Source organism: Oncorhynchus kisutch, linkage group LG7 (genome assembly GCF_002021735.2).
Source record: "Oncorhynchus kisutch isolate 150728-3 linkage group LG7, Okis_V2, whole genome shotgun sequence".
Lineage (NCBI taxonomy): Eukaryota > Metazoa > Chordata > Actinopteri > Salmoniformes > Salmonidae > Oncorhynchus > Oncorhynchus kisutch.
The window spans coordinates 6,444,025-6,470,401 of NC_034180.2; the positions used below are offsets into that span (position 1 = coordinate 6,444,025).

At 41.1% G+C, this 26,377-nt stretch overlaps 2 protein-coding genes across 4 annotated transcripts; both read right to left on the bottom strand.

Annotated features, from left to right (window-relative positions):
- LOC109894060 (zinc finger protein 271-like) lies at positions 1-24,429 on the bottom strand. Of its 3 annotated transcripts, none has more exons than XM_031828144.1 (6): positions 24,327-24,429; positions 15,161-15,288; positions 14,807-14,965; positions 12,184-12,330; positions 11,673-11,784; positions 1-5,147 (listed from the first exon to the last, which is right to left on the bottom strand). In XM_031828144.1, exons 3-6 carry the CDS (start codon positions 14,855-14,857, stop codon positions 4,102-4,104), a joined length of 1,356 nt encoding a protein of 451 aa, XP_031684004.1. In that variant the 5' UTR covers positions 14,858-14,965; positions 15,161-15,288; positions 24,327-24,429; the 3' UTR covers positions 1-4,101. The 3 variants fall into 3 exon arrangements, with proteins under 3 accessions (XP_031684004.1, XP_031684003.1, XP_020342866.2); XM_031828143.1 differs by lacking the exon at positions 24,327-24,429 and adding an exon at positions 15,679-16,190; XM_020487277.2 differs by lacking the exon at positions 24,327-24,429 and adding an exon at positions 15,679-16,189 and having other exon boundaries at positions 12,184-12,327.
- Positions 21,574-25,968, bottom strand: LOC109894754 (zinc finger protein 34-like). Its single transcript, XM_031828193.1, has 3 exons — positions 25,269-25,968; positions 24,705-24,835; positions 21,574-24,509 (listed from the first exon to the last, which is right to left on the bottom strand). The coding sequence occupies exons 1-3, from the start codon at positions 25,549-25,551 to the stop codon at positions 23,322-23,324; spliced, it is 1,602 nt and encodes a 533-aa protein (XP_031684053.1). The 5' UTR covers positions 25,552-25,968; the 3' UTR covers positions 21,574-23,321.
- Positions 25,969-26,377: the final 409 nt, after the last annotated feature.

The window sequence follows — 26,377 nt, forward strand, 5'->3', positions numbered from 1 at the left end:
TATATATATATACAAACATACAATAAGAAAAAAATAATAATGAGACATTGGATCACCTGCCGTAGGCTACATATTATGTGTGAAACATTACGTGAGGATTATATAGAGATTCAATCAATGAGATGTGGGGGGAGATTCTCCATATAGTCAATAAAAGGTTGCCAAATTCTGTAAAATGTCTTTAACTTATTCCTCAAGCAGTAAGTGATTTTCTCCAAAGGCATACAACTATTAACTTCAGATAGCCACATTGCAACTGCCAGGGAGGAATCCAATTTCCATTTCTTGGCAATACATTTATTGGCAATCGCTAGCAATATTTATGTTTGCTTTATAGTATGGCTTTGCCTAAGATTGGTGTTAGTAAAGTTACCCAGTAGACAGACCTCCGGGTCTAAAGCGAATACAACCCCGTGAATTGAGGATATGGTATCGCATACCCCCTGCCAGAAACCGTGTCGTTTTGAACACTGCCAAGTGGAATGGAGGAATGTTCCTTCATCTGAGCCACATCTAAAACATAGGGAGGAGATATCTGGGTTGAACTTGTGCAGTCTAGATGGGGTGATATAGAGCTGGAGGAGGAAATTAAACTGGATCAGTCTGTATCTGGAGTTCAATGTGGATGTAACACCATCCCTGCATAGGTCACTCCATAGACCCTCATCAAGATCAATACCCAGATCTTTTTCCCATCTAAGTCGGGGTTTATCTAGCCCAGGCAGTGTTAGTCCTGACATAAGAGCATCGTATACACGGGAAATGGTCTTGAACAGTGGTTGGTCTGCATGGCAGAGTTGTTCAATAGATGACATCTTAGGTAGGTTCCATTGTCCCTTGAGAGTCACCCTAATAAAGTTTCGTAGTTGTAGGTAGCTAAAGAAGTCCCTGTTAGGCAAGTGGTATTTCTTTCAGCTGATCAAAAGATATAAGAACTCCCTCCTCGTAACAATGTTCCAGAAAGAGTGATCCCCTTATCAGACCATGGTCTAAAGTTACTATTCTGGAAAAACATAGGAATCAATCTATTGTTCCATAAAAGGGTTTTTTAGGGGAAAGGAATCCCCCTCGTCCGAACAGCTCATGCAGTTTGCACCATGCCAGGACAGAATGTATGATTAAAGGGTTGTCTGTGATGGTTTTTATAGATTTTCTGTCCCATTAGTAAAACAATTCTGCCCCAGTGTCATCATTTACCTCAATCTTTTCAATGTTCACCCATGAGGGAGAGGGACCATTGTCAAACCTTTGAGCCAGAAACCTAGACTGTGCAGCCCAGTAGTACATTCTAAAATTGGGGAGGTTTAAGGCCCCTTGAATGTAATTAAGGGTCAGTTTATCCAGGCCAACCCTAGGGGTTTTGCCGTGCCAGAAAAACCATCTGGTCATGCTGCGGGAACAGGGATAGGGAGAGATTGAAACAGATATAGAAATCTGGGCAGGACATTCATTTTAATTACATTGATTCTACCCAGTAGAGTGAGAGGTAAGTCCATCCATTTACAAAGGTCACCCTCCACCTTTTGCAACAAACTGGCCAGATTTAGTTTATAGAGGTTGTTCAGATTGCCATCCACCATTATGCCCAAATATGTGAAGCCCATAGGCGACCATCTAAAAGGAAACTTGTGCTTGATGGTATGATGGTCAAAGACAGACAATGGTAAGATTTCGCTTTTATCAAAATTGACCTTATATCCAGAGAAAGAACTAGAACACTGTAGTAGGATCTGCAAGTGAGAGAGGGAGTGTTCTGGGTTTGTTAGAAATAAGATAAGGTCGTCCACAAAGAGTGATAATTTATGGGTATGGGGGCCCACCTCAAAGCCATGTATATCAGGGCACGTTCTAATAGCCTCAGCCAACGGTTCGATGACGAGGGCAAAGAGGTGGGGGCTAATTGGGCAACCTTGTCTGTTCCCCCTATAAAAAGAGGGAAAGAGGAGGAAGTAATCCCATTGGTAGCAATCCTAGCTTTAGGAGATTTGTAGAGTGATTTTATCAAATTTACAAACACGGTACATGAACCGAACTTTTCCAAGACGCGAAAGAGGTATGTCCATTCAACCCTATCAAAGGCCTTTTCAGCGTCGAAGGAGACTGCGACACTAGGTATTTTGTTTTTGTTAGCCAGGTGAATTATATCAAAGAACCTTCTGAGATTATTGGAGGACAATCTATTAATTATGAAGCCAGTCTGATCTGGGTATTGTGCCCCTTTCTAAAGCAATTTCATCAGGTAATGTATTTTCGATTCATGACATTGATATAATTTATTTAAATGTATTATCTCAGCTGGAAAATTGAAAGCTTTCAAAGTTTTGAATAGAATATGCAATTTAAGACGGTCGAAAGCCTTTTCGGCTTCAACAGCCATTATTGATAAATATTGATCTAGTTTTTTTGCGTATTGCATTAAACATGTCCTTGTATTTGTTTGTCTATTTTTAATAAACCCTGTTTGATATGTATCAAGTCTGGTAAGACTTTTGCCATGCTAATGCTTATAAGCATTTTCACTTATTGTATTGTCACAATTTATTAAGCTTTTGGGTCTATAATCAGCAGGGGACTCTCCAGATTTTCCTGGTTTTACTATATCTGAAATAACAGTTTGATACATAGAACTAGGACGTACTGAGCGACGAGTGTTGTCATTTGTGTAAATAGGTGTACTTTGCCCTAAAATTGTGCTTTTCTCCATGCTAATGTTTTAATAGTATCCTATATTTATTTTTGGGTGTTCTGTTTTTAGTGATTGTTTTGACTGCTGATAATTGCTTCAGGGTTCTTGAGTCTAAGGCCAGAAGATCCGTCCAACTATTTTTTAATTCGGATTTATATACATTTTCATATAAGCTTTTAAAATTGTCATTAATCGCACTAATTACCGCATTTGTATCTTTTAAAACATAAATGTAGTGTTTTGTGAGAGCTGCCAGATAGTTACCATATTTATTTGCCATTAAGTAGTATGCTTTATTTGAGTTTAACCTGTAGTTGTTGGCTCTCTTCAAAAGTAAATGATCGTATTCCTAATTAAGTTCAGAAACGTCTTTCTTGTTTAACTTGTAAAGACTTCTATGGTCTTTTTCTAAGATAGAAATTAAGATGAAAGAAAAATAAGACACTAAATCAGATTTAACTTTTGCAGAGTATGAGATTATCATTCCCCTAATGTACGCCTTAAAGGCATCCCAAAATATATTGGGGGTCGGCTTTTCTTTGTCTGCTATTTCTAAATTGGTAATGTTTTTTTAATGGTTTCATTTAGGTATTTAATACATTCCGGGTCCAGAAGATGCACTCAAGATGTTCATTCTACAGATTCTGTCGCTAAGTGTATTTTCTGTTGGTGTAATTAGGCATGATACCGGACAACGATCCGATATCACTATATAGTGCATTTTTGGGAATAAAAATGGTCAATTCTTGAATAGCTTTTCTTACTTTGAGAAAAAAAAGTAAGTCTTAGTTGGGAATAGTAATCTCTAGGTGTACTGTAAATTATTTGTAGTGATGACTCATTCCAGCCTCTTTATTACTATGTCTGTTAATCTTATCGAACTTGTATTTTTGGTCACCTGCCCTAAAAAAAGTTCCTGGCTGGATTTGATCTAATATAGCTTGCATTCTATCTAAAAGCACCAGATTTGCCCCGGATACAAACAAAATCACGAGCTTTGGTTCTATCTGAATGTTTTTTCAAAATTGTGTTATTGATATAGCCTTGTTCTGTTATCTACCTATTTAGTACTCTTAATAACCCAATTCATGTTTAGTTAAAAAGAATACAAGATAAAAATAGATGACACCATTCAAACCAATGAGGGTTCAGAAATATAAAGCCAATTATCTCAGAATCATCTTTTTGCAGATAGAACATTATAGTCCTAAACTGTCAATATATAACATACTTTTTAGACTTAAGGCATATATGTCACACAATGTCTGGATGAAATATTCTACCCAGGAATATTAAACACTGAAATCTGTGGGTCATCTGTAGGTCTTTTCTGCTGACAACAATGAAAATGTATATTTGACTTTAATGCTGGGTTTGATCTAAATATCAGAAGCTATCCAGGGGAATGGTTACTATTATGTTAGAGTGGAATGTTTTTTCTGCTGGTGTATCCTGAGGTAGCTCCTCTCTGATAACCTCTTCCCGCAGTGAGTACTGGCGAAGGGACGCTCTCCTGTGTGGACCTTCAGGTGCATCTTCAGCTGGTCCTGGCGGGAGAACCTCTTCTCACACTGCGTACAGCTGTAGGGTTTCTCCCCTGTGTGGACCCTCTGGTGCCTCTTCAGGTGCCCAGCCTGGGCGAAGCGCATGTGACACTGGGTACAGCTGAAGGGTTTCACCCCTGTGTGGACTCTCAGGTGCCTCTTCAGGCTGAAGGAGTGAGAGAAACTGGCCTGGCATAGGTGGCAGCTGAATTGTTTCTCCCCCGTGTGCACCCTCTGGTGAATCTCCACCTGTTGGGGGAAACTGAAGGCTTTCCCACAAAACGAACACGGGAAGCGCTTCTCTTTGGCGCCACCACCTTTACTGATTCTATCTCCACTACTGTCATTTGTCAATGGGCTGGTGTAGCTATTTAGTGTTGAGGCATTGGCATTGTCTGAGGTCTGGTTTAACATAAGGAGAGTGTGAGGAGGATTAAGGCCAGGGAGTGTCTGTGTTATCGCAGGATCCATATTACAGTTGATAGATCCTATAGAAGGCAGACTGAAGGAAGCACCTGTTAGGGGGTCAACATGAGGCGCGATCCGTCTCTCTGAATCACAATTATAGGAGCAGGACGGAGCATCGTAAGCCAAGTCTGTACTCTCCCGCCGCATACGTTCCCTTTCCTGTCCCCGCAGACCAAATCTACGCCTCGCCCTGGTCTCAGCCAGTCTGTTATCATGGAGACTATGTTCAGATGTTGTTTTGGGTTCGACTGTCTGTTTCTGGTTGTGGTTAACAGTGTTGTTCCCCAGCCCAGAGTTGAGGACGCTGTCCCATCCCCTGACCTCCACTATGTCACCTCTGGGCCAGGCCTGCTCGGTGATGTTGTTCACTGGGCCATTGGCTGCACCCGTCTGGGTCTGGGAATCCAAAATGGCCACCCATTCTCCTCTGTTAGCCTCCAGCCAACCACCTACAGGAAGAGTTTAGAAAATAGACTTTACAAATACGGCAGAGAGAACTCTACATATGGAGTTTTTGTTGTTGTCAATTACAATGTGTTTTTGTATGTAAACATAAGTTATATTGATTTCATTAAAGATCTAACACTGTATGTAGGCTATATGTGGGTCTTTCTATTAACTACTTGTTACAGCTGTTGATAAGTCCCTGATAATAATCAGACCATGTCATTACATTAAGATAAGGGGGGAACATAGCTCTATATTCAATACAATTCACAAGTTAATTTAAAACCTGTTTAACCATTCTCATGGTGGGTGTCTTAATGGATTTGTCCAAAATCGGGGGACATTACTTTTCTGTCCTTGCATTTATGGCTGTGTAAGTTGTTGTATCATATAATAAGCATTAATCAGTTCAATTATACTTTAAACTTGAACCCTGTAAGATCTACCTTGATCTAGCTGTCGGACAGTTTTTTTTGTACAGAGATCTCAGAAATTCAGTGTAACTAGTTATATTGTTAACCTAAATTATGACTATCCAATCTACTCATCACATAACAAATAGCAGGCTCTCTCACATAAGTCTGCAAATGCGATGATGCATGGATTGCATTATTTTGGTGAAAATTAGCTTTCCCAAACTTGACACTCACGCACCGCCTTTGTGTGCTAGGTAGGCTACACCAGTTGTAAAGAGGATTAATGTGCTTAACTTTAAGAATTTAGCAATAAATCTAGCAGCACAAGAAAGCTGAGATCCTCTTTTGAATAGTTGCCAGTCAAAACTCTGTTTTCACAAGTGATTGCGCAATGACTAGTCCTCCCGGACCAGGCCCAAATCCCATTATTTACATGAAGAAAAGACGGAGATACAGCGGGGAGCAGATCCGGGTGCCTTGTGAGAATTCGTCGGCGAGTGGGTAACCCGCCTCTAACATCCATTCTATTGGCCAACGTGCAATCACTGGAGAATAAACTGGATGAGCTCCGTTTGAGACTATCCTACCAACGGGACATTAAAAACTGTAATATCTTATGATTCACAGAGTCGTGGCTGAACGACCACACGGATAATATACAGTTGGCTGGGTTTTCCGTGCATCGGCAGGACAGAACAGCTACATCCGGTAAGAGGAGGGGTTTTGGTGTGTGTCTATTTGTCAATAACAGCTAGCTAGTGCGTGATGTCTAATATTAAGGAAGTCTCTAGGTATTGCTCACCTGAGGTAGAGTACCTCATGATAAGCTGTAGTCCACACTATCTATATCTTCTGTAGCCATCTATTTTCCAACCACAAACCGATTTTGGCATGAAGACTGCACTCAAGGAGCTGTATGCCATAAGCAAACAAGAAAATGCTCATCCAGAAGTGGCGCTCCTAGTGTCTGGGGACTTTGATGCAGGTAAACTTAAATCTGTTTTTATTTCTAACAGCATGTGCAACCAGAGGGAAAAAAACTGTAGACCACCTTTACTCCACACACAGAGATGCATACAAAGCTCTCTCATGCCCTCCATTTGGCAAACTTGACCATAATGCTATCCTCCTGATTCCTTCTTACAAGAAAAAACTAAAGCAGGAAGTACCAGTGACTCACTCAATACGGAAGTGGTCAGGTGACGCAAATGCTACAAGACTGTTTTGCCAGCACAGACTGGAATATGTTCTGGGACTCATCCAATGGCATTGAGGAGTATGCCACCTCAGTCACTGGCTTCATCAATAAGTGCATTGACGACGTCATCCCCATAGTGACTGTACATACATATCCCAACCAGAAGCCATGGATTACAGGAAACATTCACACTGAGCTAAAGGGTAGAGCTGCCACTTTCAAGGAGCGGAACACTAATCCGGATGCTTATAAGAAATCCCGCTATGCCCTCAGACGAACCATCAAACAGGCAAAGCATGAATAAAGGACTAAGATTGAATTCTACTACACCGGCTCTGACGCTCGTCGGATGCGGCAGGGCTTTAAAACTATTACGGACAACAAAGGGAAACCCAGCCGCGAGCTGCCCAGTGATGTAAAGCCTACCAGACAGGCTTAATGCCTTTTACACTTGCTTCAAGGCTAGCAACACTGAAGCATGCATGAGAGCACCAGCTGTTCCGGGCGACTGTGTGATCACGCTCTCTCCACAGCCGATGTGAGCAAGACCTTTAAACAGGTCAACATTCACAAGGCAACAGGGCCAGACGGATTACCAGGACATGTACTCAGAGCATGCGCGGACCAACTGTCAAGTGTCTTCACCGACATTTTCAACCTCTCCCTGATCGAGTCTATAATACTTACATGTTTCAAGCAGACCACCATAGTCCCTGTGCCCAAGAAAGCAAAGGTAACCTGCCTAAATGACTACCGACCCGTAGCACTCACGTCAGTAGCCATGAAGTGCTTTGAAGTGCTTTGAAAGGCTGGTCATGGCATTAACACCATCATCACCCTAGACCCATTCCAATTCGCATACCGCCCCAACAGATCCACAGATGATGCAAATCGCACTCCACACTGCCCTTACCCACCTGGACAAAAAGAACACCTACGGTTGAAGTCGGAAGTTTACATACACCATAGCCAAATACATTTAAACTCAGTTTTTCACAATTCCTGACATTTAATCCTCGTAAAAATTCACTGTCTTAGGTCAGTTAGGATCACCACTTTGTTTTAAGAATGTGAAATGTAATAGTAGAGAGAATGATTCATTTCAGCTTTTATTTCTTTCATCACATTCCCAGTGGGACAGAAGTTTACATACAATCAATTTGTATTTGGTAGCATAGCCTTTAAATTGTTTAACTTGGGTCAAACGTTTCAGATAGCCTTCCACAAGCTTCCCACAATAAGTTGGGTGAATTTTGGCCCATTCCTCCTTACAGAGCTGGTGTAACTGAGTCAGTTTTGTAGGACTCCTTGCTCGCACACACTTTTTAAGTTCTGCCAACACATTTTCTATAGGATTGAGGTCAGGGCTTTGTGATGGCCATTCCAATACCTTGACTTTGTTGTCCTTAAGCCATTTTGCCACAACTTTAAAAGTATGCTTGAGGTCATTTTCCATTTGGAAGACCCATTTGCGACCAAGCTTTAACTTCCTTACTGATGTCTTGAGATGTTGCTTCAATATATTCACATATTTTTCCTCCCTCATGATGCCATGTATTTTGTGAAGTGCACCAGTCCCTCCTGCAGCAAAGAACCCCCACAACATGATGCTTCCACCCCCGTGCTTCACGGTTGGGATGGTGTTCTTTGGCTTGCAAGCCTTCCCCTTTTCCTCCAAACATAACGATGGTCATTATGGCCAAACAGTTCTATTTTTGTTTCATCAGACCAGAGGACAGACCACATCATTTTCTGGAATTTTCCAAGCTGTATAAAGGCACTGTCTCAACTTAGTGTATGTAAACTTCTGACCCACTGGAATTGTGATACAGTGAGTTAAGTGAAATAATCTGTCTGTAAACAATTGTTGGAAAAATGACTTGTGTCATGCACAAAGTAGATGTTCTAACCGACTTGCCAAAACTGTAGTTTGTTAACAGAATTTGTGGAGTTGTTGAAAAACTAGTTTTAATGACTCCAACCTAAGTATATGTAAACTTCCGACTTCAAATGTATGTTAACTCTATTTTCTTAAAACGGCATTGTGGGTTAAGGGCTTGTAAGAAAGCAGTTAACGGTAAGGCCTACATCTGTTGAATTCGGCACACGTGACAAAAATGTATTTTGATTTGATTTTGACTGGGCTTATAAAAACACATCTGTCACTAGGCTCTGTAGGCTATGTGCTCTCCAACTGTGTTCCAGGGGCCCTAGGTGTATAGACTACATTTGGAGTTATTTGGACAGTTTACCATATCAAAACATGGCATAGGCTATGGGCTAGGCTACATGATGTGTACGACTTTGAGGCTGCACACATTGAGCCTCATTCACAAGTGATAATATATAATTCGCAAGTTATAATATTGTAACCCATTGGACTATTCTCAATTTAACCTCGTCTTTACATATACTAAATAATATATATGTGTGAAATTAGTTTTTATTTAGAATGGACCACTATCATGCACCTGTTGGAACAAGAGGAGAAAGAAATACATGTCATCGTATTCACTTAAATAGAAAATGGAAGACACTTTTCCTGGGGTTAATTTTCATGCCAGCCAGGTAGGCTCCTCCTGTTGTAAAGCAAAGTAATGTGCTTAATATTATGAAAGTTGACAAATAAATATGGTAGGTTTAGCCTATAGAAAAGCTGATGGGATCCTCTTTTTAATAGAGGCCATCAAAACTCTTGATTTTTGATTGCATTGATGTCAGAGTGATTAGAGCAGGGCACTCCAACCCAGTTCCTGGAGAGCTACTACCACAACTGATTCTAATAATTAGCTGGTTGATAAACTGAACCAGTTTAGTTAACTGGGGTTGGCGCAAAAACCTACAGGACGGTAGCTCTCCAGGAACAGGAGACCCCTTGGAATAGAGTGATAATAGAGCGCTAAGTACCAGGCCATAGGCGACTGGCAGTTAGAAAGTTTGGTATGCTACTAATGACCATCAGCGACAAAGCGCAGTTTTGGAGAAGCCTAGTTACCGTCACATGGAATTTGACTGTGGTCATGACTCGGTAATACGGTCACCGTAACAGCCCTAGCCAGGAACACTGGTTTGTGTGTGTCAAGAACTGCAAGTTTCCCGTGTGTATCAACAGTGATCCCACGACCCAAAGGTAATCCAGCCAACTTGACACAACTGTGGGAAGCATTGGAGTCAACATGGGCCAGCATCCCTGTGTAATGCTTTCAACAACTTAGAGAGTCCATGCTCTCCCGAATTGAGGCAAAAGGGGGTGCAACTCAATATTAGGAAGGTGTTCCTAATGTTTTGTACACTCAGTGTATGTTACGGGGTGAAACCCATTTTCATGGGCACATAAATTCCCAAAAATGTATGCTATTGCAAAATCGAATGCTTCCTACCGAATGAGTCATCTTGATACTTAAAGTCGATACTGTCTTTAACGTGGTTCTTCAATAATGAAATAATACTTTTTGGATGTGCCTTTGGTGTCGAGTTGTTTAATTACACTGTGATATTTTCACACATCATCATCTGATCCAGGGAGAAATTTTCTGAATGACAGTCAAGTGAGAAACAGCTGTTGTAATAGCACATGCGATGCAACAACAACACAAGTGCTGGAAAAAAGGTGTTTGCGAAGAATGTCTCATTCAATGCGCCGGTGAATACAGTTGTGCCTGGATCCAAGTTGGATCCAATATCTTTGCCAAATTGATGTTGATCATAAGTTGTTTTCTGCTTTATTTACAGCAAGGTCAAGTTAGATTTAACAGAGAACCCATCAAGGTAATGAGTTAATGTTTTCATGCCTCGGATTCGACACTGAGTCTACTGTGAAGGATAGACTATTGCGCAACACCCAATGCTATTCCTATGAATTATTCTGGATATAATGACAACGCGTTACAACTTGATCTGGTAATGAAAAATACATTTTAGTTTCCATGTTACTCCTGCAGTTTTAAACAATACAACAGGCTTAAAGTTTAGCCTACGTGGAATTGGCCTACCTTGAAAATCAGACATTTCCTGAATTTGGTGCTACATCTTGGCACTAATGTCCTTGTAATTATTGTAACCAATCTATAAGTTCATGCTCCCTTATTATTAATTTATCCCTGATTTCTTTTTTGATCTGTTTTTGTGAGAAATGTGGCCACTTTGATTTGTTTCCCACTGCTTCAATTGAAGGGTGTTGTGCTACTCTGCAGCGTAGCCTAGTGGTTAGAGCGTTGGACTAATAGCCGGAAGGTTGCAAGTTCAAACCCCCGAGCTGGCAAGGTACAAATCTGTCGTTCTGCCCCTGAACAGGCAGTTAACCCACTGTTCCTAGGCCGTCATTGAAAATAAGAATTTGTTCTTAACTGACTTGCCTAGTTAAATAAAGGTAAAATAAATAAAAAATCTGTAAAACAACGTGTGGTTATTATGAGGACGACAACATCTAATGTTGGCTTCAACTTGTCTTTCCATACAAATCCTTCCAGTACAAAAGGAACCTGGTTTTTGGTGGCTTTCTCTTCATAAAAACAGAGCTGGTGAGATTAATGCTACTGCTATTCATTGCTTTATTATGTGTGGCTGAGTCAGAAGGTAATAATAATTTGTATATCAATGCATTGACAAGGCCTAAAAACCATTATTCTTAAAGTGGTAATGGGGTCCTTGAAAATTACAATTACGTGCATGAAAATATCCCTTCAATTTGGCTTGCCAATGTCTGTATGAACCCTGCTTAAAGGATGTATAGTCTTGGGCCTATGTTGTATAGGTGGTGTTAAGGGACAATTTGCATATATTCCTCTAAGTACAGGTATGTGGAACTGCATGAAAATAATTTTCATTTAGCTTCAAACCATTTAGAAATGTTGATCCTAATGTCACACATTGGCCCCATTATTTATAGAAAGACCCATGTATGTATCCCTTACCTTGTTCCCCCACCTTTAGTCCACTCAGCAGATCAATGCTCTCTGGTTCATCTTCTATTGTTTCCTCTTTGACCAGCAGCAGATCAGGCTTCCCATCCTCCATGTCTACTGACTGTAAGAGATACAGAGTGAGAGGATGTTGGATCAAGAAATCTGATATGAGCACCCTGCTATAGAGCATCTTCTGATTGGGCAATGAGGGATTGCTATGAGTACTATGCAAACATATTAGTTGATTTGATACTATGCAAACATGTCACTTGTTTTGATTACTTACACTCTTTAATAGTTTTATAATTCAAATGCATGATCAAGACCTGGGCTCGTATCCACAAAGCGTAAAATAGTAAGATTGCTGATCGTGTATCAGGTCCCCACCTGTCTATATAGTCTTATTCATTATTATCTAAAAGGCACAACTGATCTTAGATAAGCACTCCTACTCTGAGGGGATTTGTGGATACAGGCCCTGACCTAATACCATTCAGACAGCAGTTCACAGTGGGCTCACCTCAGTGAGACTGTGTGTGGTCCTGTGCTTCTCAGCTGGTTCCTCTGTGGGTTCAGGAGGAGGTGTAGTCTGGTTGTCCTCCATGACCATGTTCTCCTCAGGGTTCCCCAGACCCCCCTCCTTCCCCAGCAGTACCTCTGGACCCTCCTCGGGAAGAGAGAGGTGATACAGATTGCACAGACATACACTCCCTCATTTACATACACACACTTTCAACATGGAGTGTTTACCCATCCCCACTATTTTTGAGTCATATACCGTAGTTACAGAATGACTTCATTGTTGTTAAACCAATCATGGGGGACATTAATATGATGTGGGTAAAATCAAGTCAGCTATGATCAGTCAAAAGTCATCAGACAAACCTGATTAAACTATTTTTAGGTGTACAGTAGGTATACGTTAGTGTGTGGGTATGTGTAGGTATATTTAGTAAGTGTAAATTGGTTATAAAGCCTTGTCAGGTGTATGCAGAATAGGGTGAGATCAGATATTAAATAGTGTCTCCGTAGCCATGTTTCCATCCAACTGCAGACACATTTTCATGTGAATATTCGAAAAACAAAATGCGCATTTTCCCACCAGAGATGTGTTTCCATCAAATTGACTTGTTGCGGATGAAAGCTGTGTGATGATGTAGCGCACATAAAAATACCTTTTACAGTTAAATTCCATGTTCCGAATAAAAAATACAAGTTAAATGGGTTTCCATAACATTTTCAACTCTATTGATGTTTTTCTCAAAAAAGAATGTAGGCAGTATGCACACTCTGGTATTGGCAGTGCGCTCTAGCCAACAGTGCTTTGCACACTGTTGGCTAGATCGCACATATAGCCTACACGATGAGATTATTATTATGGACAAAAGAGCGATATTATTTGTATTTGTCAAACAGCAACCAAGCATCCATCATCATGTCACCAGAATAAGACCCTCAATATTTATCGGAAAGGACTATCTAGTTCATCACCATGCACTTTCACCACCCTGTGAAATCCATCATTATTTATTTCATATTTTGCCTAAACTGTTTCTGACAAGTTGTAGTGGGAGGACCACACAACATAAATGTTTCCACCGACATTTCTCGCATAATTAACTTTAATCCGTCACAAAAAGATCCCATCTTGTCTAGCGTACATTGTTTTGTCGACATTTGGAAAGTTTACCGAAAATGTGTGTTTCCATCAGGCCTGTCGTTACATTTTTTTATCCGACATGTACTTTTCTAACATAAAAAGATTGGATTGAAACCTTGTTAATTACAGTCTTGGAATGAAAAGTCCCATTTTATGTTTATTAAACACAAACAAGTGTTAAATAAACCATATGAAAACATAATATATACTACACAGTACAAACACAATATGTAACAGACTTTTTAGGCTTATATATATATATATATATATATATATATATATATATATATATATATATATATATATATATATATCACACAATGTCTGGATGCAATTTCTACCCAGGAATATTCAACACTGAAATTTGTTACTCTCGTTATTCCAAATGCATCTGTGGATCTTCTCTACTGGCAATGAAAATGAATCTTTGTCTCAGGGTTAGATCTAAGCTGTCGAGTGGAATGGTTACTTTCTATGTTATAGAGTGGAATGGTTTTTCTGCTGGTGTATCCTGAGATATCTCCTCTCAAAGAACCTTTTTCTGCAGTGCGTACAGGCGAACGGCCTTTCTCCTGTGTGGACATTCATGTGGTCCTGGCGGGAGAACCTCTTCTCACACTGTGTACAGCTGTGGGGTTTCTCCCCTGTGTGTACCCTCTGGTGCTTTTTCATGTCGCCAGCCTGGGCAAAGCACATATGCCACTGGGTACAGATAAAGGGTTTCACCCCTGTGTGAACCCTCTGGTGAATCTCCACCTTTTTGGGGCAGCTGAAGCCTTTCTTACAGAACATGCAGAGGAACTTTTTCTCTTTACTATTGCCTGATGTGGCTAACCCCTCCCTGAGACTGAGCTCTAGCCATGTCGTTTGAGTTCAATACCTGATCGAAAAGGACGCGGCCGTGTGAATCGGAAGTCCCCATCGACGTGGACACTGGGTCGTGATCCCTGAGCGTGTATAAAGGGAAGAGGGTAGTGACATTTAGATTTGTCTCTAAGCTTCCCTTGTAATCTAAGAAATCTGTGCCCTGTGACTGTCTGTCTCCTAGGTGACTATCTGCATTCCATGCAGGAGGAGCATCACCCTCCACTTTCAGTCACCTCATCATTATAACCTCCCCTTTCTCATCTAGGCACCCTTCAGGGTACACACTACTACTGTACTGGTTCCAGTCCCCTCTAGACAGGTCAGTCTGTGTGTCTAAACCAAAGGACATGTTGCCAGGGTCCATCTCTATAGTGTAAGAACAAGGTGGATCATCACCTTCAGTGTCTAACGCGTCACCATCACCATCCACACAAGAAGAATTAACCGCCCCCTGTCTCTGGTGAAATACTGGTAAGTACTCTGAGCCGGGAGCAGGAGCAAAGCACATATGCCTCTCTGGGTCTGATCTGTGGTCAGATCCTGTGTGTCTGTGTGTTACAGTTAATGTCTTGGTGTCAGTCTGTGACTTGAGGATGGCATTCCGCGTTCCACTGACCTCCGTGATACTGCGCCGGGTCCTGGGCTGCGCTGGGGCAGTGTCCTCCATGGCTACAGCCGCCTCTCCAGTCTGGATGTCTCTGCTGTGCCGTAGATCATCCTCTCCTTCAGACCTCTCCTGCTTAACCCCAGGACCTGCAGCCTCTGCATCTGTAGACTGACACAAGAAGAGAAGAGGTTATTACTGGTACAGGAGTTTAATTGGATAACAATGTTGTCAGGAAGTCTCACAAGCTCCCATGGCATATAAATAAAGATGTTCATGAATAGCTGAGGGGAGCCATTGTGAAATAAAGAGGCTACATTGGATGTACATTTGATGTAATTTTGATCTAAATACTATTATACTAACCTCTATCACGATAACATGCTGGGTTGTGGTTCCACTCCCCTCATCAGTGATTGGTTGGTTATCTCCCCGTGTATTGTGTCCCGCTGGCTTCACAAAGCTCCTGTGGCCTCCAGTGAAATGTCCTTCACCTGCGAGAGTAAATTGGGGGGGGGGGGGGGGGGGGGGGGGGGGAGAAGTGTTTAGGTTAGGGACTGTCAATGCTCAACTATATATTGTACACTATTGACACATCTAGAATTGGCAAGGATGTAAAGTAACACTTCGCATAACTTCATATATCATGCCTCATTGTATTAAATGATTAAATCATATGAAATGCATTAAACATGAATCTAGTTAGAATATGATATTGTGTCTTTGTGCAAGAAATTATTGCATACTATCCTAAAAACTGACCAAGTCCATATGTGGTAAACACATCTACAGTCACACATGTGCAGAGGGGAATGGGGCGAGAGGCACTGAGCCATCTATGAACCGCGGCAGGCCGCGCACCTCGGGCCTACTGCAAAATGTACCTCTTGCCATTCCTCTGTATCGGTCGAGGATCTTGACACTACTGGGACGACTAGCAACGACGCGCTCCCGTGCTACCTTCAGTTCCAGTAGTTGTAGTTTCCTCCGCAATCCCCTGTTTTCTTTCTGGCTTTGAGCGATTTCCAATCGAAACACTGCATAGTCGTCGTCTACGAGTTTACAGATTTCTGCCACGGCTGCATTCGCTAGCACCTCCATGATGGAGGCTATTTGAGTGTGAAAAACCATACAGTTAGAGTTAGCCATTGTAGCTAACGTTAGCAGCTAACTAGCATTACCTAGATAACGTATATCAACCAAGACTGGTATCCAACGCGAATTAAATACTACGTGGGGTAAATATGTGATGCTGTGCAGTTAAATTAGTCATAATCTTAGATCCATGGTGTTAATAAACGTCTAAATAAAAACGCTAACGTGAAAATTGTTCTTGGTCGTTTACTTCCGTTTACATGGATGATTGGCGTCATAGTTCAAAGGTTGTGGCTAAATTAAAAGGGGTTGCGCTGGTGATGCTCATGAAACCAGAGGAGCGTTCAGTTTGCTGCACGTTTGCTACGTTGCGGAAGGGTTTGTACTGAACAACACGTTTCCCCAAAACGTTCTTGAACAGACTTTGAGATACGTTTGCTCCGGTTTGGTGGGTGTGACAAGGTGTGCCTTAAAGCAATAAGCGAGGTACTGTATTTAAAGGGCAGTGGCCATGCTGACAGTGTTCACCAAACCACAACATCACCCCCTCCACGTTTTCAATTGGTCATTCAGTACAGCAATTATCCATCAAAAATACTGAACGCAGCCCAGTTTTAATCATGGTAGCAAATTGTGTTACAAAACCATGATGCATCTGCAAAAATCAACTGTCATTCTGAAGTCTAAGATGCCTAGTTTATGGCACTGTGTCTACATTTTAACCAGAATGTTGTACATTTTCACCCAAAATTCTTACCGAAATGCGTTCAAATTAAGTCATTTTATTCAATGTTACTTGAAAAAAAACATGGGGCATCATATAAACTGCGACAGTTTAACATTTCAGTACCCAGATCCAGTTTCCTTGCAAAAAATAAAAAATCGAAGAGTGATAGGAATGCTCAAGGAGACCCCAAATAACATATTTCTGTGGGGTTTGGTTTGCATCACTTAAACCCCGATGTTACACATAGGTAACACACTTTCAAGTGGCTTAACTTACCTAAAAATTAACATTATTCTTAGAAAATGTACTCAGCCGTCTCTGGACATTGTATAAGCATTTTGCATGCATTGAATTTCAGAAACTCAACTTTTTGACAATGTCCGAGACCATTCGGAGGAGGAATTGCGATTTTTAGCGCAAATCTCTGATAGTGTAATTACAACGATTGGCCACCAGCGGGTGCCAAAGGTGTTTATGGGGATGTCTTCTTGAAGATAGTGGTTTCCTTTTATGTATTAATCATGTACAGACGCGTAACCAGGTGTTTAAAGACAATGTTACAGATATATAACATTGGGCTTTAAAGGGTTAATCCTGAAGAATATTTCTTGTTCTGACAAGTGAAAATCAAAACTAATGTGCACGTTTGAGCAGATCCCTTTGGTCAAGTCAGGTATCTTCTAGCATGCTAGCAGATACCCATAGACTTCCAGTCGTTGCACTAATGCTAGTTGGCTTGTGAAAGTACTTTCAACTTCCTTCATACTGGACAGAGACATAAAAATGGCATCCACGTGTTCATCTGACTCTGGGGAAATAGATTAAGGGTCTCAGTGACTTTTTTTCATACCCGGTTTTGGCTCAGGCTTCTGTCACCTCTTTCGATAGATTTCTGAAATCCTCAAGATGTTTCCTATTCACACAAAATTGAAATGAATTGTCATTGGGGTACAATTACAACTATCCCAGTTTATCTAACCTGCTGTCCTAGCTTACCAAATGCAAACTGAAAATATGGTTTTGGCTCAGTGTACACAAATGGGTGTGTCATGCCTCCTGTGAATATGATATCAACATTTGTCATTTTTGTGTGATTAGAAAACATATTGAGGATTTCAGAAATGTATCATGTGTTGGGCTAATATGTTGGATAGATGTCGAAAGAGGTTACAGAAGATGGAAATGCAAAAAGTGTCCCACTTATTATGAATTCACCCTAAATCATAAAAATTATATATTATTTGAAGTCGACATAAAACCATTATATTTATCACGGAAAAACACATTTCTCATTACTGTAAAAATGTTTCAAGTTCCTGTAAAATCTCCAATCAGTTTTAAAATAAAGTTTATTCACCCATGATGCATCAGTAGTTCCTATAGGGTCCAATCTGTCAAAATGTGGTTGACCGATACCGATTAATCGTCCGATTTCTTTTATTTATTTGTAATAATGACAATTACAACAATACTGAATGAACACTTATTTTAACTTAATATAATACACCAATAAAATCAATTTAGCCTCAAATAAATTATAAAACATGTTCAATTTGGTTTAAATAATGCAAAAACAAAGTGTCGGAGAAGAAAGTAAAAGTGCAATATGTGCCATGTAAGAAAGCTAACATTTAAGTTCCTTGCTCGGTGGATCCTTTTAACATGAGTCTTCACCCAAAATTGGTGAAGATATATATTCCCATGTAAGAAGTTTTAGGTTGTAGTTATTATAGGACTATTTCTCTCTATACGATTTGTATTTCATATACCTTTGACTATTGGATGTTCTTATAGGCACTTTAGTATTGCCAGTGTAACAGTATTGCTTCCATCCCTCTCCTCACTCCTACCTGGGCTCGGACCAGGAACACATCGACAACAGCCACCCTCGAAGCAGCATTACCCATGCAGAGCAAGGGGAACAGCTACTCCAAGTCTCAGAGCGAGTGACGTTTGAAACGCTATTAGTGCGCACCCCGCTAACTAGCTAGCCATTTCACATCGGTTACACCAGCCTAATCTCGGGGGTTGATAGGCTTGAAGTCATAAACAGCTCAAGCATTGCGGAGAGCTGCTGACAGAACGCACAAAAGTACTGTTTGAATGAATGCTTACAAGCCTGCTGGTGCCTACCATCGCTCAGTCAGACTGCTCTCTCGAATCATAGACTTAATTATAACATAATACACAGAAATACGAGCCTTAGGTCATTAATATGGTCGAATCACGAAACTATCATCTCGAAAACAAAACCTTTATTTTTTCAGTCAAATACAGAACTGTTCCGTAATTTATCTAATGGGTGGCATCCGTAAGTCTAAATATTCCTGTTACATTGCACAACTTTCAATGTTATGTCATAATTACGTAAAATTCTGGCAAATTAGTTCGCAAAGAGCCAGGCGGCCCAAACTGTTGCATATACCCTGACTCTGTGTGCAATGAACGCAAGAGAAGTGACACAATTTCACCTGGTTAATATTGCCTGCTAACCTGGATTTATTTTAGCTAAATATGCAGGTTTAAAAAAAATACACTTCTGTGTATTGATTTTAAGAAAGGCATTGATGTTTATGGTTAGGTACACGTTGGAGCAACGACAGTCCTTTTTCACAAATGCGCACCGCATCGATTATATGCAACGCAGGACACGCTAGATAAACTAGTAATATCATCAACCATGTGTAGTTATAACTAGTGATTATGAATGATTTATTGTTTTTTTATAAGATAAGTTTAATGCTAGCTAGCAACTTACCTTGGCTTCTTACTGCATTCGTGTAACAGGCAGGCTCCTCATGAGGCAGGTGGTTAGAGCGTTGGACTAGTTAACTGTAAGGTTGCAAGATTGAATCCCCGAGCTGACAAGGTAAAAATCTGTCGTTCTGCCCCTGAACAAGGCAGTTAACCCACCGTTCCTAGGCCGTCACTGAAAATAAGAATGTGTTCTTAACCGACTTGCCTAGTTAAATAAAAGGTGTTAAAATATATATATTTTTATTTAAAAAAATTAAATACAAAAATAATTGGCTAAAATCGGCATCCAAAAATACCGATTTCCGATCGTTATGAAAACTTGAAATCGGCCCTAATTAATGGGCCATTTCGATTAATCGGTCGACCTCTAATGTAAATACCAACAAAATAACTTTTTGGTCAGAGTGGTGTTGTGTGTGTGTGTATCCTTTGCTTAACTAGGCAATTCAGTTAAGAACAAATTCTTATGTACAATGACGGCCTAACCCGGCTAAACCTGGAAGACACTGGGCCAATTATGCGCCGCCCTATGGGACTCCCAATCATGGCCGGATGTGATACAGCCTGGATTCGAACCAGGGACTGTAGAGACACCTCTTGCACTGAGATGCAGTGCCTTAGACCGCTGGGTCCATGTGTGTGTTAACTATTTAATTGTACTAGAATGCTTAAAAAATATTGGTTATAGGTATTGTTTTTTTGGGCACGGAAAATATTGGATATGGGCCCAAAATGTCATATCGGGACATCCCTAATATTAGTGTTTTATTTTTCATTAATGTTGTCCACTTTGACATTGCGCATGTTGTATCTCTATCACTGATCCATCCACGACTATAGCAACACATCAACAATACATAGGCCAATATCCAGCTATATCCCTCTTATTACAAATGAGACTCATTATAAATGGGAGTTGAGTGGCACAGAATGAAAGTGCAATTTAGCTGACAAATGCATGTCGTAAGGGATAATAATATTGGCTCCTGGCTGTCAGTCGGATGGTAAGGGTAGGCAACAACATATCTGCCACACTGATCCTCTACAAACTTTCATGGTCTAAACACACCAAGAAAGTTGTGAAGAGGGCACGACAACACCTTTTCCCCCTCAGGAGACTAAAAAGATTTGGCATGGGTCCCCAGATCCTCAAAAGGTTCTACAGCTGCACCATCAAGAGCACCCTGACCGGTTGCATCACCGCCTGGTATGGCAACTGCTCAGCATCAGACCGTAAGGTACTACAGAGGGAAGTGCGTACAACACTGGGCCAAGCTTCCTGCCATCCAGGACATATATACCAGGCGGTGTCAGAGGAAGGCCCAAAAAAATTGTCAAATACTCCAGTTATCCAAGTCATAGACTGTTCTCTCTGCAAGCGGTACAGGAGCGCCAAGTCTAGGTCCAAAAGGCTCCTTAACAGCTTCTACCCTCAAGCCATAAGACTGCTGAACAATTCATCAAATGGCCACCTGGACTATTTGCATATACAGTATGTAAAGTTGGCTAGGTAGATAGCTAGCTACGTTAGCAGCTCATTTCAGTTAGCCCACACTGTAGCTGGCTAGCTAAAAATACATCTTTATTTTTTTTACCTTTTCGAAATGCCTTTACTTGAATAGATTCCCCTAGCCATGTGGACGATTGGAAACAGGGCAGCAATGTTTGTTTGTCACCAGGGCGGTTTAGAGCATATGACTATTTACCTGTGAATAAATGTATGAAATGGAGAATGGATTAAACTATTTAAATCGAACGTGCTGCTTGCTATATGCTGCGGGCACACCCACACGCGTTTGCTGCTATTCGTCTTTATTCCAGGGGGGGGGGGGGGGGGGGGGGGGTCCCTGTGGATCCTGCTTTTTTGTTACACATCCAAGGGCTTATCAACACTAAAGAACCATTTTATCATCAATAAAACATTCCTTTCTGAAAAACAAATGTCAACCCTAGCTATTCTCTCATGGAATTTGAAACCGATACATTTTCCTATCAAACGGTCTCGTCGTCTTGATATTCTAGCAAGAAACCATATTGATATAGCAACGCTCCCATAAACACACCTGCTCTATAAGGACTCACATAGAATGCAGAACCATTTGTACCAACTTGTCTGCTTTTTCATCAGCCCCAAACAAATCTAAAGGTGTAATCATAATAACACAAACTCAAAATCACCATCTTGGGTAAAGACGCAGACTTAAGAAGGCAGAATCACTTTCCATAAATGTATCCATAATGGAAAGAAACAATTTATTAATGTGTACACTCCCCCCCAAAAAATATTAATGCATATGCTCCAAATTCATAAGATCTAACGTTTTTTTGATTGCCTGAACAGTATATTGTCAGATATAACTGAATTCCATCTGGTTATCCTACATTCTGTGATCAATTTGAAATGGAACCAAATTAATTAATAATGATCAAAACAAATTCACTGATTCTGACCACCGATTCTATGGAATGGACATCATTTTTTAAAGAAAACCTTTGATGCAGCTGCATTTGCATCTGGCTTGAATAAATCACAATGAAGAAAAAAAACATCCGAATTGGAAATGTTAACTGCATTAGAGCGTTCTCAACACAAACTATTTTCAGACCAGGTAGCGATTACTATTTCCAAAGTCAAGACAGAACTTCATTTAATGATAGAAGTGGGTTTGTTAAAAATCGTTTATCCTCGGATAACCTCCGTCGACTATTACAGAGCCTTCAGAAAGTATTCACACCCCTTGACTTATTACACATTTTGTTGTTACAGCCTGAATTTAAAATGTATTAAATTTAGATTTTGTTTCACTGGCCTACACACAATACCCAATAATGTCAAAATGGAATTATGTTATTTGACATTTTTACAACTTAATTAAACATGAAACGCTGAAATGTCTTGGGTCAATAAGTATTTTGTTATGGCAATCCTAAATAACTTCAGGAGTACAAATGGGCTTAACAAGTCACATAATAAGTTGCATGGACTCACTCTGTGTGCAATAAAGGTGTTTCACATGATTTTTGAATGACTACCCCATCTCTGTACCCCACACATACAATTATCTGTAAGGTCTCTCAGTCGAACAGTGAATTTCAAGCACAGATTCACTGGGCATTCCCAAAACATATGTATATAGATCCCGACTGATCCAAGAGGGCAACCGTTTACAAAGATTATCGCCAGAGAGTTTTATCTGGAAGTGGCGATATGGTGTAGAAAAACATTTGTGAATACATTTTAAATTAATCAACTGTTGAGATGTTTTATGAGAAAACATTGTTCCATATCACCTTCCAGTTCAACTGTTCTCCAAAACCTATTAGTTCTCTGTTCCAGATGGAAGTGACCGCAGGTGAACACTTGTCGTTCAAGATAAGTTTGGAGTAGAAAGTGGAGACCAGGCCAACAGATTTGGGAGTATTCAAAAGAGTCTAAACTAGGGGATGGGTGGCAATAAGGGAATCCCAGGATACTCCGTATTCTTTGAAAGCCAAGTGGAGCATAAGGGGGGGGGGGGGGGGGGGGGAGTCCCTGGGAGATTATATGATTCTTTGAAGTCTTGAAAAGTATGAAGACCTGAATTGTCAAAGATGTCACTGAGGATGAAAATATTTCTACTAGACAATTGATGAAAAACAAAGGGTTTTGAGCCCGATAAGTTTAGGTTATTGTCCATAATGGAGAATGGCTCTGAAAAGGGAATGAGATCATGAGATGTCTGTTGGCCTGTCTCCACACTTTAACTGCATTATCAATTATTGGACCCATTCGGAGACGTATAGATTTTTGCATATAGCCAGAGAATAAGAGGCATTGTTGTGCATTGTTGTGTAATGGGTTTCATTAATCTATGGGTATTTTCTGTTGAAAACAATTCCCATTTGTCTTTAATGCAGGGTTTGATCAAAAATGTCAGAAACTATCAAGTGGAATGGTTACTTTCTACGTTACAGAGTGGAATGGTTTTTCTGCTGGTGCGTCCTGAGGTAGCAGCTCTCCGAGAACCTCTTTCCGCAGTGCGTACAGGTGAATGACCTTTCTTCCGTGTGGGCCTTCAGGTGCATCTTCAGCTGGTGCTGGCGGGAAAACCTCTTCTCACACTGGGGGCAGCTGTAGGGTTTCTCCCCTGTGTGGACCCTCTGGTGCCTCTTCAGGTTGCAAGCCTGGGCGAAGCGCATGTGACACTGGGTACAGCTGAAGGGTTTCACCCCTGTGTGGATCCTCTGATGGATCTCCACCTTCTGGGAGCAGCTGAAGCCTTTGTTACAGAACATGCAGAGGAACGGTTTGTCTTTATTTTTGCCCGATGTGGCTCCCCCTCCCTGCGTCTTGGCACTTTGGTCTTTTGAGTTCAATACCTGATCGAAAAGGACGGAGCCATGTGAATCGAAAGGTCCCAATGACGTGGACACTGGGTCACGATCCCTGAACACGTGTAAAGGGGAGTGAGTGTCGACATTTAGATTTGTCTCTAAGCTTCCCCTGCAATCTAAGAAATCTCTGCCATGTGACTGTCCATCTCCTAGGTGACTATCTTCATTCCATGTAGGAGGAGTATCGCCCTCCACTTTCACAGTCACCTCATCTACCACTATAACCTCCCCTTTCTTATCTAGGCACCCTTCAGAGTATACACTACTACTGTACCGGTTCCAGTCCCCTCTAAACAGATCAGTCTGTGTCTCTAAACCCAAGGATATGTGGCCAGGGTCCATCTCTGTAGCGTAAGAACAAGACAGATCATCAATGCCAGTGTAGAACGCATCACCATCTCCATGGGAATTAACTGTCCTCTGGCTCTGGTGAAATACTGGTAAGTACTCTGAGCCGGGAGCCAGTGGCCCCAACCCCAGTCTCTCTGGGTCTGATCTGTGGTCAGATCCTGTGTGTAAGAGCCTCTGTGTTACAGTTAAAGTCTCTGACTTGAGGACGTCGTTCAGCATTCCACTGACCTCCGTGATGCTGCGTCCGGTCCTGGCCTGGGGCGCAGCGTAAGCGGCAAGGTCCTCCGTGACTACAGGGTGGGCCACTCCAGCCGCTGCTCCAGACTGGATGTCTCTGCTGTGCTGTGGGTCCTCCTCTCCTTCATTCCTCTCCTGCTTGACCCCAGGACCTACAGCATCTGCATTTGCAGACTGATAAGCAGAGAGGAGGTTATTACCGGTACTTGAGTTGAATTGGATAACAATATTGTAGAGAATTCTCACAAGCTCCCCTATGGCAGATCAATAAGGATGTACATGTAAGCAAATTAATAGCTGGGGGAGCCTTTCTGAAATAAACGTGTCACATTTCACATACTGTAATTTATGTTACACTATGACACTAACCTCTATCACGATAACATGCTGGGTTGAGGTTCCACTCCTCTCATCTATAGCTATGGGTTGGTCATCTCTCCACACGTTGTGTCCCGCTGGCTTCACAAAGCTCCTGTGGCCTCCAGTGAGATGTCCTCCATCTAAGAGAGTGATTGGGGGCAAAAGGGGTGGTAAAGTCAGGTACTTTCAATGCTCAACACTATATTGTACACTCTTGACACTGTCTACAATTGGCAAAGTAAAATGTATCACAACTTCTTGATATACTATTTATTGATTGATTGATTGATGTTCCATGCATCACATTCTTTTTTTATTGACTATGATAATAGGACATTCAGTAAATCAAGAATCTGGTTAGAATATTGTGTCTTTGTGCAAGAATAATTGGTTCTTAATTTACCTGCCTGGTAAAATAAAGGTCAAATAAATATAACACCTAATTAATGAGGTAAAGTATTGTATTCTATCTAAAAAACTGACCAAGACTCAACTCTGGATAACACATCTGAACACATGCGCAACGGGAACGGGGCGACAGGCCCCGCAGTCTCTGCCTTCTGCTAAATGTACCTCTTGCCATTCCTCTGTATCTGTCCAGGATCTTGACACTATTGGTACGACTGGCGACGACGTGCTGTCGCAAAGTTCTCTCTGCGCGCTCCCGTGCCACCTTCAATTCCAGTAGTTGTAGTTTCCTCCGCAATCCCCTGTTGTCTTTCTGGCTTTGAGTCATTTCCAAACGAAACACTGCATAGTCGTCGTCTACGAGTTTACAGATCTCTGCCACGGCTGAATTCGCTAGCACCTCCATGATGGAGGCTATTTGATTGTGAAAAACCATACAGTTAGCCATTGTTAGCTAACTATACCTAGATAACATCTATCAACCAAGTCCCGTCTCCAATTCGTATGTGATGCTGTTAAGTTAATTAGTCATATTTAGAGTTACATCGTGTTAATAAACGTATAAATAACAGCAATAGAAAAAGCTAACGTAGAAATGGTCAATTGTCATTGCTAACTTCCGTTTACACTGAAGAGAAAGGACGTTTTTGGCGTCATAGCTCATAGGGTGTGGCTAAAGGAAAAGGAAACGGGTAATGCTACATCAAACCAACGAGTCATGATTTGTCGTTGCTATCTGGAATCCTTGGGACGTCGGTCACCCTTCCCTTACCCATTTTAATTTTCAACTTCAATGGGGAAGGGACGTTCCAAAGATTCTAGATAGCAATGACCATTCATGTTCATTTTCTTGGAAGCTCAGCCTTGTTAAGAAAAAATACCGTAAATTATCTAAAATAATGTCTCGCTCTATCCCATCGGTGGCAAGGAAAGAAACCTATAGGTTTCAAGGAAGCCAAAGAAACGAAGACCGATTTTAATTTTAAAAAATAAACAAGCAAATAAAAGTAAACATATCAAACGGACAGCACCATTTAACAGATTGTATCACCGTAGTAAAGGAACAGGTACCACTGTTTAAAGGTTGTTATAAAAAGAGGGGGACATATTTCTTATGAATAGAACATAAGCGAAACCAAATTCGGAGAAATGTTGTGTTACACTTCAATTACAGTGTTTTGGCCATGCCAACACACCAAACAACAGGTCTGTGTATCATGTGAGAACGTAAGCGTACCTTGAGCCCTATACTAGATGGTTTGAGGAGTTAGCGA

Bases quoted from the DNA above. Each gene is read 5' to 3' on its own strand.
- LOC109894754 (XM_031828193.1), bottom strand. From the start codon at position 25,551: ATGGCTAACTGTATGGTTTTTCACAATCAAATAGCCTCCATCATGGAG. The intron at 24,836-25,268 runs GTACATTTAGCA...TCACTCTCTTAG, and splicing joins ATACAGAGGAATGGCAAGAG to ATGGAGGACATCTCACTGGA. The intron at 24,510-24,704 runs GTTAGTGTCATA...TCTGCTTATCAG, and splicing joins AGCATGTTATCGTGATAGAG to TCTGCAAATGCAGATGCTGT.
- LOC109894060 (XM_031828143.1), bottom strand. From the start codon at position 15,943: ATGGCTAACTCTAACTGTATGGTTTTTCACACTCAAATAGCCTCCATC. The intron at 14,966-15,160 runs GTTAGTATAATA...TTCTTGTGTCAG, and splicing joins AGCATGTTATCGTGATAGAG to TCTACAGATGCAGAGGCTGC. The intron at 12,331-14,806 runs GTCAGTGGAACG...TCTCTTCCCGAG, and splicing joins CCCGGCGCAGTATCACGGAG to GAGGGTCCAGAGGTACTGCT.